The sequence below is a fragment of the Pleurodeles waltl genome, chromosome 4_1, assembly GCF_031143425.1.
Source record: "Pleurodeles waltl isolate 20211129_DDA chromosome 4_1, aPleWal1.hap1.20221129, whole genome shotgun sequence".
NCBI lineage: Eukaryota > Metazoa > Chordata > Amphibia > Caudata > Salamandridae > Pleurodeles > Pleurodeles waltl.
The window spans coordinates 166,295,447-166,310,410 of record NC_090442.1 but is presented as its reverse complement, the minus strand read 5'-3'; the positions used below and the strand labels follow the sequence as shown (position 1 = coordinate 166,310,410).

Sequence of the window (14,964 nt, the reverse complement as noted above, 5' to 3'; positions counted from 1 at the left end):
TTGTAATGCCTCAGAAGGTATCTTACTTTCAGGTGTGTCCTTTGTGTTCCTCAAAAGCTGCCACAGTGTATCTGGGGTCACGCAGATCTGACTTCCATGCATCATTACTAATGTATCTTTAGTCATTCAGCTGGTGAACTGGAACTGTAAAGGTGCTGCATTTTAGAAGCTTCATTAGGATTACTTTGCCACATCCCTGCATGCATTGCAAGGAACCCCTCAGTCCGGTTGGCCATGCCCTGCCTCCCTCGCTCGGCCAATGTGGAAGTTACCTGAAAGACAAAGGCCCACGCTACATATTGTTTACAATCCTTTGCCCGTGATCTTCTCTCCATAACCCTGCCCCTTAGACAGTTTTCTGGAGAAACTGAATGTTCTCTGGTTTTGCCATCACAGCTTTGAATAGGACAAAAATAGAGATGGGACCTAGAGGCAAGGATCTCTAATGCAGAGTTATAACCATAGGTCCAGGGGGTAAGGCCATAGACACCGGTGGTAGCACGGTTGCACATGGCGACGGACGAGAAGAAAAGGCATTGCACTAGACACCCCTAACAGGACAGGTGGCGTAATGCAGTAGGAATTCAGTACCAGAATTAGTCGGGCAGTCCTGAGGAATCTGGATATTGTTCATGTGACTATGTTTTGCTCAGTGAAATTGATATTAAATCGAGAGAAATAACTTAGGAGTCCATAGGTTGGGAAGAATTCCCTTGTATTGGATGGAGAACCGGAAGCGGGAGATACACAGTGCTGATTCCCCTGTTTTGGCTGAAAAAGATAAAGTGGGATATTTGAAACTCCAGCCTTCAGGAAAAAGGGTACCTTAAACGAGCCCCTGTCAGGAAGAGCACCCCAAATTTGGAACTCAATCCTCCTGAAACTCAGACTCTACATTTGCTGCCAGTTTCCCAAAAACAACGTTTTCTCACTAATACATTCTTCATAGGATCCACTCATGTTGAGGATGGTCCAATGTTTGTGAGGCACACAGAATGCTTTGTGACCGTGAGTTTTAATTTCAGTTTTCTCCATTCCTCTGACTGAGGATGGAGGACTCTGATGGCTCTTTTTGGGCTAGAACCCCTGTGCTGTGCAACAATGATCATTCCGTTGGCAAGAATGATATACCGTTGTTGTCTAATTGTGTACTGCTTTTATTTAAGGATTTCGCATGACTTTTGCAGATTACTTCTAGGTGACGTGGACCAAGATCGCCTGCTGCTTATGACCGTCTTCTTTTACCTCAGTCCTTTGTGATTTGCTGCCAGTTTTGAGGACCAGTATTACTTCTAGCTTGTTCACCTGGTCTTGAAGTTTATATTGTATTGATATATTCTTTTACCTTCTTAATTTTTGCAGAATTTTATTTCTTGGTGACTGTCTGACTGAACACGGTATACGTTGTGCGGTGTATGTGTAAAGCGTTTAGATGCTGTAGGACCTAGTATGTGCTAAATAAAAACCTTAAATAAATAAAAAAAAATAGACATTGCTTACTTCCATGTATTGATTGTGGGATCCACACGGTGTTGATCTCCTAGCTTCCTTCGTACTGACTCGAAAACAGGGCGTGCAATCAACTGAATGTGGGGCAGAGGTTGATGTCCCACCCCTGACATTAAATCTTTGGTCAGTATTAGGGCTGATCTGCTTGGCTGTCAGATTTGTGGTAGAAGTAATAAAATATGTTTATTTTCTTGTGGCAGATAAATTTCCGATGCAAGCCTACATTCCGAGAGGGCAGTATTCGAGCTCCAAGAGATGTAAGTAGTAAATTAAGATCTTCATGTGCATAGTGTAACTGTAAACTCCAGCTCCAAAAATAGATCTTCCATCCCAGAGCTAGCCACAGTAATAAAAGTCTACTAGTTCAGTAGAGGATTGGGTTTGTACGCTTTGTATCCCACCAAGTGCTTTACTTCGACTTGCAAGGTTTTGCATCCTGGCTGATGCACCGCAAAGTCCTGTGAGGTAGACTCCACAGTTCACACAATCCCAAGGAAACCTTTCTTTTTTAAGTCATACAATCGGTTTCCACGTGCACAAATATCCACTTACTGTTTTATCTGGGGGTCGGGGACCGATGGATCAATAGCAAGACCACGACTGAACATCAGCACACAAGTGGGTAAAATGACAACTGAGCAGACAAGGGTGGGGGTCTCTGGATAATAGTGAGTGGAGAATTAAATGAGGTGAGAATAAAATGAGCTTGTATGGACAAAATAACAAGCTAACAAAGGACTGACAGTGGTTGGTAAATCGAAGATGAAAAAGTGATGGACTGAAACGCTTGAGGCAACACTTCATAGCCACAGGGCATACCTCTCAGTTGCATTCCATGACAAGCAGATTAAACGGTAGTTCAGCTCATAATTATCTAGATTCTGCTGTGAATGTGAGAATTTATAGGCACCAATACGCCAGCCTATTTATGAGTTTGGTGCAGAGGGTACTCCATCGTAGATGCAACAAGTACCCTGCCCACCAAACCCTCTGCTCGCCCACCTTACAAAGAGATGGGCAGAAAGTAAATATTCTACAGATTGAGCCCCTGTTGGCCCCATCCATAGAAGGGAGGACATTCGAAAATCCGCCCCATTTAGGGTGGATGGTGAAATGCCTTTTATTTCCTGTCTGTCATCTTCAGAAAAATCCTGACAGTGAGGGACAATAATGACTAAGATCCACAGAGAAAAATCCGAGGGTGTCAGAGGTTGGGGTGCAGGGGTGCGGTCCTTATTTTTTTGTTTTTCAGAAACAAACTCCTGCTTTGGGAGTTCTTTGCTGAAAAAAATAAATAGGCAAAAGCTTAATGTCCATTAAAACCAATGACGGCTCTCAAACAAACTTTTAGCACATTGAAAGGAACCACGGTGACAGCTTTTCTCTTCGGTGTACAGAGATGACTGCTGGGCTGGTAGTCATCTCTACGTTACGTGGGAGGAGTACCGCCAAGATGGCGGTGGTAGTGTCCTCCGCGATCCTGATACTACTTCATCCATCAAAAGTTAAATCATTCCCTTGTTCCGTAATGTTATACATTATCTGGTCCACTTAGTACTAGCTGATAGCAAGTTGACATGTATGTGAACCAACAGGAGCACGGGAAAGGAGTTGTCAGAGCATGTTGACTGTGCACTATGTGAGGCTCTGCTAAGATAAGCAATTTGGTCCATTTTCTCAAGTGAGACCGTTTGTTCTTGTTCTTGCCACAGACCCTGGTACGACACCACTGGGTGCACAGGAGGCGACAGGAGGGCAAGTGCAAGCAGTGTGGAAAGGTAAGAGGGGCTGTGGTGAGTACAAAGAGGCAAGCATCGGGGAACAGTTGGATACTACATAATCAGCGAGTGTTGGGAAAGATAACGCTGGCATAGGATTAGACATACAGCGTGGAAGGCTAGGTCGTGGGAGAGAATGGTTGCTGGGCCTGGAGAGAAAGGATGCTGTGTGTCACTGAGGATGGAGGCTGGGAGTCAAAATTGGAGACATTTGGGAAACTGGGGATTCAGAGAGAGGGGGCGTGTTAGGTTCAGAGAGGAGAGAGTATATGGGTCAGAGAGGAGAGAGGCTGGGGCTTGTGAGGGGAGTGTAGTGGGGGTTAGGGAAGAGGGATGCAGGATTGAGAAGGAAGGATTCTTGGGAGTTTAGATGAGTACACCTGGGCAGTCAGGGTGAAGAGAGCCTGGGGGTCCAAGAGAAGAAAGCCTAAGAGAAGAGCAGAGTCATGTAGGGGGGGCTGATAGTTGGAACTGGGAGAGGCTGATGGAGGGTTTGGGAGGAGTGAAGCAGAGTGGAAGAGAGGTGGCAAACTGATGTGGAGCTGGTCAAAGAGCTTGTGAGTGAGAGAGGAGGGAAGCAGGAGTGACTGACAGAGGAGAGATGCTGTGGTTCAGGGAGAAAGAGGCTGAGTTGCCTCACTGAGAGTGGTCTTGTAGTAAGAGATTTTAGCTGATGAAGTGGGATCGGTGATTAGAGTGCAGTGTCTTGAGTACGATGAGGCCATTCAAGACTTTTGATCTTCCCATTTCTTTTCCTGCTTTCATGTGATGGTTCATTTTCACTCGGCTCTTGAGTGTACGAGGGTGGAAAGTGGTGGTTGAGGGCCAGAGATAAGTAACTTTATTTTTTAACAGCCAGTAACTCATTGGGGTGGCTAATTTGCAAGTCATTCGTAATGTATAGTGTTGCAAAAGCACCACGGTGAAGTTGGTTCACCATAACAAGAACTCAGGGAGTGAGAACCTAATGAAAGAAGAGTTTGGTGTTGGTGTTATAGATAATGGACGTGGGAGGAGAGCTGGTGAAACCTATGGCAGGCGCAAGAGGCAAAGCAGAGTTCCGGCTGCTGTATACCCAACATGTCCGAGTGTGCTCTCCGGTATTGAGATCTCTAAAGGAGGTCAGGGCTGGACAGCAAAACAGAAAAGCTTCATCTTGTCACAGAATGTGCTAGAAAAATCTAATGAATTAAAACTTTCATCCTTGCATTTAGATGTACTAAATACAAAATGTTGTTCGAAATAAAATCCTCCTCTTCTTTCCCCTCCCATTTTTTTATCCTTTCTTTTGCACTCTTCCTCATTTGGTACTTTCTCCTTGTATCTATTTTAAATCCAACTTTCTCCCTTTTCATTGATGTTTCCCTATTCACCCTTGTCCCCCCCACTCTATTAAATCTTCTCACTTGTGCCATCTCAACCCTCTCATTTGTGTGTTTTCTCTCTCCTTCCATTATCCTTTAACCCTTGGCCCCTCCCATGCATTTAATCTTCTCTTTCCTCCCCTTTGTTCTCACTTTCATCTTTCATCTGTTCCCACTGCACTAACTCTATTCCTTTGTCCTCACTCTACAACCATACCTCTCTTGATCCCTCACTACTATATCCTCACCCTTGCCTCCTTTAATTTGTCATCTCCACATGTTATCCTCATGTTGTTTCATTTTTCACTCACCCTTACACTTATATCATTTCCACCCACTCGTCTTCTTCATTTCTTTTCTGTCCTCTCCCCTTCCTTTTCCTGTGTCCCCTTCTCTTTCTTCACTCCTGTATTCCGTCCTCCTATCTCTCCTTTACTTTCTTTCTTCTAATCCTCTCTCCACACATATTTTCATTTTTCTCATGTCATTCATTTTTCACACGTATTCCCTCTCATTTGTCCCTTTTTGTCACTCTTTTGACCCCTGTCCTCTCTCCCATGTTCTCTTCCCTCCAATTCCGTGTATCTTCTACTGCACACGTTATTTCATTTCATGTCCTTCCCATTTCATGACCGTGCACTTCTGCTGTACTCTCCTGCCCATATCTCTTCTACCTTTACTGTTCTTCTTTTCTTTTCAACTCTTTCGTTGGACCCTCTCTCTCTCTTGGCCCCTTTCCAATATCATTGTCTGCTGTCCTGCACCCTTGTGGCCTTGTCCACTCACCTGTGCTTCCCTTACTGCCCTTTCTATGGCTCTTTTTCCTCATTCTGTCTTTCATCTCCTCCATATTTTGTCCATTCTCCTATGTCCCCTTTCCCTTGTCATGCATCCTGTGGCCATATTCTCTTCTTCCCTCTTGATTGTTTCTTATTATTTCATCCTCGCCTCCCCCTTATCACCTCCCCATTTCTGCTTTATCTTTTCCTGTGCCTCCCTTACTCCTGTGCATGTTCCTTGTCATCTCTTTCTTGCCCAAATCTTCTTTTGTGCCTATCTCCTCTCTCTTGTCCCATTCCCTTTCTCCCCTCTGCAGGGTTTCCAGCAGAAGTTCACCTTCCATAGTAAGGAGATTGTGGCTATAAGCTGTTCCTGGTGTAAGCAGGCGGTAGGTATATGTTGTGTTACATTATGGTGTATTTGTATAGCACAATGTTCACCAGTTGCTTCACATCTTTGTAAAAGCTAGGTCTGTGATAGTGAGTCATCAGGTATTGTTCTCCACTCTTGAATGGGGGGTTTTCTTGACAGTTTACACTGGGTGGCATGGAAAGTGTGTGCAAACCTTATGGCATGTACTAAAAATGTGGAAGGTTTTATGACCTTCCAATCGAACCTCTGCCGGTATCAAGTGTCTAGCAGGTTGTCACTGCATGGTGGTTCGTCATAGGGGGATTGCCCAGCAGCCCCCGGTTAATCCAGTCTCCGCTGTGGTTCACCTGGCGTAAGTTCGATTCTCACCGCAGGTGATGTATGTTTCTGCGCTGTGTGGCCAATGATTGTAACATACTTCTTTTACTAGTTCTAATGTTGTAAGTTTGGATCTTGCTGATGTTACGATCCGCTGATGTTGAAGGCGTTCTGTGTTTAGATTATTTTATGTTATAAAATTCTTGTGCATGCGCTCACCCAAGCTTCATGGCTCTGTGGAAACAAACCAGGTTCTCTGCAACTAGAAAAGGCAGAATATTAAAACTATAATGTGTAAAGCCAGCTCTTTAGATGTTTCCTAGATACCATTGGGAAGGATTGCAACCTTAGGTTAAAAGGTTTCGATTTCCACAGACTGGTTAGATTCTGTCTCCTGGACCTACTTTCTGGGTGTCTCTGGTCTGTGCACAGGATGTGCAAATTTGCAGATCTAGGAAACCAAAATAGGAGCATTTGTTTTCTGCTCCCTGATAAACCCTTCTCCAGCAGTCTGCATTCGCCACAGGAATATGGAGATGGGAATCAATTTATCATTCAAATGAAAACACAGATTCTGGATACTCTTGGGCTGGGCTTGGCTGATAGACAGATGACAAGGGAGGAGAAGAAGTGTGAATGGGTTAAACCTATTTGCTGAATTTAACTTTTAAAAATTTGCTGACATTCACCAACGAATGGATGATACACAGGTTCCCAGATGGTCTGAGAGATTTACAGGCTGAGTGGAATTGTTCAGTTTAGCCAGATTAAACATCAGCTGCATGCCATCGCCTGTATATATTGAATCGTATGTCAAGAGTATATATGGACCAAGGTGGCCTTCCCATTTCATCTCATGCACAGCAGATATGTAATGTGTCACTGCCACCATTTTGGTTCTGCCAGGAAAGAAATTAACCAATACAGGGCTTTATCCCATCAACAAATATTACACAGTGTTTCACTGAGTAGGTAGTGACTGATGGTGTCAAACGCTGCTCAAATGCAGCGCAAGATCAAGCTCAAAGCCAACATTGTCCATGTCCAACCTTAGGTCTTCTAAGGCTGAAAATAAAGATACTTTTGTTTGTATTGGGCAGGATCAAAGAGATTTAGATTTCCTACATAACTTTGAAATCTTTGAAGCTGGGATGTTGCTACGTATTTCAAGATTTTCCAAGAAAATGTAATTGTAAAATCAGCCAAATATTGTTGAATCTAAGTCCATCTTTCAGCGCTGAGGGACTTTTTTGCTGTTCAGTAGTACATTAAACATAAGCCTAATGACCTGGTAAATCATAAAGAAGTGAGGTAGCTGTAACTGGGACAGTTGTCTTAATTAGATGTGCAGGGCAGGGTAGTAGTTAAGCAGTAACCAGCCAGCAAGCAGGAAGGTAGAATGTCAGTGACGTCTACTGATGTTACTGGGTCAAATGTTTCAAGTAACTCAGTAAGTGGGTGAGGGGCATTCTTGAGACGGAGGGTGCCCTCCAGGAAATGTATGGTTTTCATCCTGAATCGCTGAATGAATATTTGTCACCTTTTTCCAAAACAACAAAAGGGCATCACAAATTTCTTGGGCGGCTTGGAGAGGGATCTATAATGTTTTTGGGTTGGTAGAATCTGAGACCAGTCTGAACAGGTTGTTGTCTGACTAAGAGGTCAGAGTGCTATAATAGGATCCAGTTGCTACAGGTACGGCAAAAGCTTAAACTTGGTGTTTGGTTTTTTATAGCTGATGGCTCTCCATGAAGTAGTCTCTTCTCCAGGCCATTTCTAGTTTACGAGCAGTTAGTTGCAATTAGGCAAGATCTTGCAAAAACGCATTATCAGCAGGCTTGGATAAGCAAACCTTGGAGTCTTACTGAAAAGAGAGAATGTTATCTAAAACAGGAGGCAAAGCTTCCTTAAACTGAGAGAGTTAAGGGGAAGCATTAGAAGCAGATTTGTCGTAAGATTTTTTTTCTGTCAACATAAAAGTGATCCGACCAGGAAACGGAGTCAAGCAGGTGGCTTGAACAGTGTGTGCAAAGGTGGTCCTGAAGATCCATTGCCAGGATAGAGAGATTGATCACAAATATTTCAGTGGCCCGAGGAGGATTAAGCTGTCCTATGATCAATACATTTTCATGATTTAGTGTGAAGTGGAAAGTTAATTCAGGCATCACAATGAGTTTTTCTAGTGGGTAGTTCAGTTGCAAATACAGTATGACCAAATGTACAAAACTGTTAGAGTCCATTTGAGTTATTTCTAGAATGGATGGGAGATGACACCTACGCCAGCACTACAATAGATGTAAAGGCTACAGGGCAGAGGAACAGCGCAGCCACTGCACGTGACCTCGGGCGCTGGGGGGGTGGGAGGAGAGGCAGATAATGCTCCCTCCAGATATTCTAAAGCCTCCCACTCCCCAGATTCCTTGCCTTCCACCCACCACACAGCCCTCCATCCCTACTGCTTTCCTCTCCATCTGTCTTAATCTCCCCAGAATCTGTGAAAAGCTGGATAAAAGGACCCAATAATTTCAGGTCCAGTAAGTTATTCGCCCGCTTGGGAATTTTATTTGTAATCCTCATTATCCCACAAAAGATACTGGAGGGAATCATCAATTCTGACTGTTTTATCTCCCAATGGAGATAACAGGAAGTGCACAATGGAGGCCTGCGCCTGTCCTGCTAGTATGAAGCATGTCCCCAGTATACACAAGTCCCCCGAGACACTAATTTGCTTGCTGATGCCAGGGTCTCTGTCCCCTCACACATTAGCCACTGTTTGTTTCCCACAAAAACACATCTCTCGTGAGCTTCCAGTGTCCGGCTCTTACATGCTTTTTCTCTACCTGGACTTAGAGGAGATAAGGACCATCATCAAGTGACAACATGTGTTAGCAATTTCAACAATATTCATGTCATTTTAAAAATCATAATGTATTAAGACATCTGCTTACCCTGCAGAAAAGATTAAACTGTAGATGTGTACTAGTTTTTGCTGCTGCTGGTGCTCAAGCTGTGTAGTTCCATTGTAACTTTCCACACACACTTCAGTACACAAAAAAGCAAATAAATATTATCAAAGCGTAAAAAAAAGTGTATGTTTTGCAGTTGTCAATAGTTTAAATGCATGTCTGACCTAAAAACTACACAAATTGCATGCAGTTTAAAGATCATGGTTCAAATAATTAAAATGACATATCTATGCAAGACACATACCTTTTAAGGTAAAGACCTTAACATGCATATCTAATTTTAAACTATTCATAACTATAAGTACACTTCCCAACAGTAGACCAGGTGCTATAATTGTTCCAGTGCACCCACACAATATTATTTATAGTTCCATGACCACCAGATCAATTGTTGCTAAGTAACACTGTCAACATAGGCAGGGGGCTCAGATCCCATCAGATGCCTTTTATACAAATCAGAATAAAAATAAATGCAAACATACTTTACTGGGTTTCACTTGTACAACACAGTGCTTAGTTCAGTCACAAACAAAAGATAGTTCAAACACAGAACCCTTGTTCCATTTAGTAAGTTTCCATTCCCATTAGGATATCATTGTGTGCATTGTTCATTGAACAAAAAGCATGTTAAGTCAAAACTCATTCATACTGTGAACCAAAAGAGCTCAATTCATGAATCCATTTGTTTCAGTATTTACTGCCTTCTTTGTGGGTTTGTGGGAGTCCATTCTAGCACCTGGAATTACATCTGTACCACAGAGACTCCACCATACTCTCCATTGCCCCTCGCATTCTTTACACTCTTGTCACTCCCACTCTCTCTTAGACCCCTGTTTCTTCTCTCCCATGCGCTCTCTTTTCCTTTGTCTATGATGGGGTCTCACTCTCGTCACCTTCATACCCAGTTGCTCATCTCCCTTATCCCTACTATTTCTTCCTCTGATGTCACTTCCACTTGCTCTTCTCTCTGGTCTCCTGTTCCATCTCTCCCTTGTTCCATCTCCTGTCATGCTCACTCTCTTAGCTGTTATTCCTCTTTTGTCCCTCACTTCCTTAACCTCCTATTCCCGTCTATTGTTTCAGTCACACTTCTCCTTGTTCCCCTGCTCCTCATCTCCCTTACAACCTTCTTTATAACCTACATTTCTTCCTCGCCTGTCACTTGCAATCTCTCCTTCCTTGCCGCTCTTTGCTGCCTCTCTCTTGTCCTCCATATTTTAACTTCACCACTGTCCACTTCACTCTGTTATCTGATTTGTTCTTTCTTCTCTGCATCCTCCCTCTTTCGTCTCTTCTTTTTCTGTCTAGTTTTCTCACTTTTATACCACACTTCCCTTATCCCCCTCTCTTAAACCTACTTCCTGTCCATCTGCCCTTCTACTAATCATCTTCCACTCTCCTCTCTCCCATGTTCCTTTCCCCCAAAAATCCCTTCATGACTTTCCTTGTGGCAGGTGGACTTGTGATAGTGCTCCCTTTCAACATTATTACAATGTACACTTAACTGGCATGGAATTGTCAATTTTTTAATGGTAGGAAAACATGTCTTTTTCCAGACCACTTAGTTCTGCTGTTATTTTATGCAGATTTGTAGAGCGCTCTATCACTTGGGAGGGTATCCTGGCACTGAGCAGGTGTGAGTCCAGGTAATATAGGGCCTAGTAAGACTAGAAAAGCCAGGCAGAATTCAAGAAGTGAGGAGAAAGCTCTTTTGTGTAGCTGCAGGTCGTTCCATGCTTTAGGAGTGAAATTGCAGAAGGCTTGACTGCTGGATTTTTGTTTTCCCTATGCGTGGGATGTGTGCAAGCAGAAGTCTGGATGAACTGAGTTGTCTGGAAGGTTTTTGAAAGCAGATGCGATTGTTGAGGTAAGCTGAGTCATTGTGATGTAGTGCCTTGAAAGTGTGGGTGAGGAGTTTCAATTGTGCTTTTTTCTGTATGGGGAGGTCCTTTAGGCATGGTGTGATGTAAATGTGGCGTGAGAGGTTGAGAGTGATTCTGGCTGCTATGTTATGAATGGTCTGCAGCCTTCTGGTGAATTTGTTGTTGATCCTGGCACAGAGGGTGTTTTTGTAGTCCAGCTTAATTGTGACATGGGTATATGTGATGGGTTTTTGGTTGCTGATTGGGAGCCATTTGAAAATATTTCCCGGTATCCTCAGGGTATGGAAACATGATGCGTTGATGGCATTGACGTGGACAGTCAAGTCAAGTTTGCTGTTGGTGATAATCTTGATTTTCTTGGCATGGGTGGTGGGGGTCGGCCCTAGCTTTGTTGGTAACCAGATGGAGTCCCACACTAAAGTGCTCTTCCTGAAGATCATGATTTCAGTGTTGTTGGTGTTTAGCTTCAGAGAGTTGGTCTTTATCCAGTGGGCGATTTCAGTCATGAAGGCACTGAACTTGCCCCAGGTATTGGGCGACTTGTCAGTGAGGGAGAGAATGAGTTGTGTGTCATTGTGGTAGGAGAGGAAGTTGATGTTGTGCATGCGGATAATGCTGCTAGAGGATCAAAAATGCGTTGAAGAGGATTGGACTCAGCTAGGATTCTTGTGGAATTCCACATATAAGTTTGCAGCTGTCAGAGGAACACAATACCAGACTGATATCAGAGCTCGTGCCCCTAGATTCTGATATTGTGTAGGCATTGGATGAGGATGGGGTGGGAGACCATGTCAAACCCTGCGGTGTTGCCCCAGAGGATGAGGGCCACCATGTCTCCCCCATCCAGAATTATGTGGTTGTCATATGTGGGGGCATTTATATTCCTGAACGCACATCCTGCTCCTTAGGAGGGCTGAAATGTGAAGTGAGCTTGCCAAATGACATCCGATGCAGACGTCAGATACAAAAAAAGTGTTTTACCTATTGTATAGTCCCACACTGCCCTCCTTCGCTACACCAGTCACTGACACAGACATTAACAGGCTCATTTAGAATCCCATGATTTGTACGTGCACAAAAACAGTCCGTGGGAGTAACCATTAGAGCATGTAGCAGTTTTACTCAGGTAATACCAGAATATATAATTCATACAGCACATGTATCCTGTTACTACCCAAAGCACAGGGATTGTGCAGAACATTATGAAAGAACATAATTTTATGGCAAACACAACCTCCTTCCCCCAACCAGGAAACGACAAAACCCAACCACCTTTTTTTCTGAATTGTAATAATGGCACTATGCTCTCCTTTCTACTGCTCTGAAAAGTGTATTTTAGCCATCCTTAATGAGTGATTCATGGACTGGTGGAGAAGGGTCATGGCTTTTATTTTGTCACCTAGTATAGTCCTCATACTCTCTATGTCTTTCTTAATTTAATTCTCTGTGCTCATTATTTCACTATCACTGTACAGGATTGGGTTTATGGGAATTTGCCAGGTGGTCATGCCATTTACCTGGGGACTAAGGACAAAAGAGTGTCCCAGTACATAAAGGACCTGGGGCTCCGGACCTCACACTCACCCTGCTGAGAATTCACTGTTCTGTCAGGTGCATTCCCACAAAATGTGCCATTTCCTAATGCCCACAGGAAGCTTGTTCCAGGAGTAACTTCACATTCACAATTCCCATGATCCCTAGGGGGCAGCAGATAGATGAATGAGTTGTGGCACAGCTGGAGGTGACAATGTGGGTACAATTTCCGAAGCGCAATTACGACACCTGTTGAAGTTCCCTCAAAGGCGTGGTCAGCAAACTTCATTGACCACTTCTGATGGCCATGAGCACTTCCACTTCTGTTTCCAGTTTCCAGGAAGGCCAGTTGCCATAAATGGTGACTGAATCAAGCCAAGTGCCTACCCGAAGCCCAGGTAACCTTTTTATTACAGCAGAATGTGTGCTTTTGACCACCTGTTAAATATGACAAGTGCGAGAAAAGTAGGAACGAAGTTTATTGGCACCACTCCGATGAAGCGTCCAGCTCCTGGATCAACAGGAAACAAACTGCCGATCCAAGAGTAGAACCCCTCATGAATACAAATCAGAACAATGCACACGTTGCCACGAAACCATGGAAACAAGCGCGCGAAAAACACAACACATCCCCCTTCCTTTATAAACAATACACTCAAACACTTAAAAACAAAACAAAAAAAAAACAAGGATAATACAGATCTAAACCACATAGTCGGCAAGCCATTTCGGTTTACATCTATTCCTTTTACACTTGGTAACAGAATTATTATTTAGAACCTCCAACAATGAAGGCTTAGCTCCAGACACACAAGGCTCCCTGAATTTCTGGCCCTTGTTCGAAGGATTATTTTCATCATATGGTCCATCTGACTCAAAATCCAGCCCATCTTGTTCCACTACAAAATCTTGTACTTCATGACCATCTTGACTATTCTCCTCATTCCTCTTCGACATTCCAGATTCAATTACAAGATCAAAATCCTGAGGAGTCTTGCACTCACCAGGTAGACTGTGATCATTAAGATACACCCATTCATTCCCCTTTCGTATGGCAATACGTTTGAAATTTCAGACCTTACCGTCCGATAATTTGACAGCATTCTTCAACACTTCAATCACCTTGAAATGTTTGGAAAACTGGCTTTCACCTTTCCTAAACTTCCAAGGTTTCTTAACATTGACTAACATTCCTACCTTGACATTAATACAGACTTGTTACCACTGCATTGCTCGTATTTTGTTTGATAACGCTCATGAGTGACACTTAGTTTACGCCTTACAGCATCTAAATCCATGGTAACCACAGGATTCTCAAACAGCCATGAGGGATTGCTTTTGGTTCTTGCAACTCTCCCTCTCATAATCTCAAAAGGGGTACATCCAGTCATCTCATTCAACGTGGTACGATACATCCACACAGTTTTATGGACCTCTAATTCCCAATCATCATTGGCAACACCTTCGGATTCAATTGCTCCCTTAAGCACTCTGTTAAATCGTTCAATAAAACCAATACCACTGGGATTGTAAAATGAGGTAGTACAATGTCTAACACCCACTCTACTGAAATAATCCTTAGCTTTTTTTGACGTAAATTGTACACCATTGTCAGTGACCAGCTTGGAGGGAATACCTTCATCAGTAAAAATGTTGTCCAAAATGTTTAGAACGGCATCAGAATCTACTTTATCCACAATTTCAATGACTGGCCACTCTGAAAAAACATCTATGGCAGCAATAATATATTTGCTTTTAACACCAATGGGGCCCATAACATCCAAAGCAATGATTTCCCTAGGATTCATGGGGTTACAAGAGAAGTACGTGTTGGGTTTTAAAGTTCTTAAGGATTTGTGAGCATTAGCACACTTTATGCAGTCTCTTACACATCTTTCAATGAAAATATCGTAACCAGGCCACCAAAATTTTTTCTTAACAGATTGTTTGGTCCTAACAATTCCCCCATGACCCTCATGACACTGCAAAGTGATAGACTTCCTTAAGTTAGCCGGTGGAATAGCTCTATCACCCCTCCATAATATACCTTTGAAATGGGACAATTCATTTCTAACCTCCCAAAAGGTCCTCAAGTTAGGTTCCAAAACGTACTTCTCTGGCTATCCCTTAACAATGTACCTCAAAACATCCTGAACAATAACATCTTTGGAATACTCATCCCATGATTTCTTGTCAATAAAAGGAATATCCTCATCATGTACCCAGGCAATATGATAATTATCCCACTCAGGCTCAGTTTCATTCTTACCTCGCAAATGCATCCTGGAAAGGAAATCGGCAGACACATTATCCTTACCAGGAACATAAGTTACGTTGTATAGAAAATCTTGGAGTCTCATAGATAACCTGGCAATGTGTGCAGAAGCCTTGGCCATACCCTTTGTAGTGAGTAATTTAACTAAAGGTTTGTGATCATTACGAACCTCACAAGGTCTGCCCC

At 43.2% G+C, this 14,964-nt stretch overlaps 1 protein-coding gene across 4 annotated transcripts in view; it reads left to right on the top strand.

Annotated features, from left to right (window-relative positions):
• The window catches only part of DGKI (diacylglycerol kinase iota), a 909,351-nt gene that overhangs the window by 538,514 nt on the left and 355,873 nt on the right, over window positions 1-14,964 (top strand). For all 4 annotated transcript variants that reach the window (XM_069227966.1, XM_069227965.1, XM_069227964.1 and 1 more), the window contains exons 5-7: window positions 1,710-1,766; window positions 3,222-3,287; window positions 5,748-5,819. In XM_069227966.1, coding sequence (XP_069084067.1) covers window positions 1,710-1,766; window positions 3,222-3,287; window positions 5,748-5,819 — 195 coding nt within the window. The remainder of the gene's footprint in view (window positions 1-1,709; window positions 1,767-3,221; window positions 3,288-5,747; window positions 5,820-14,964) is intronic.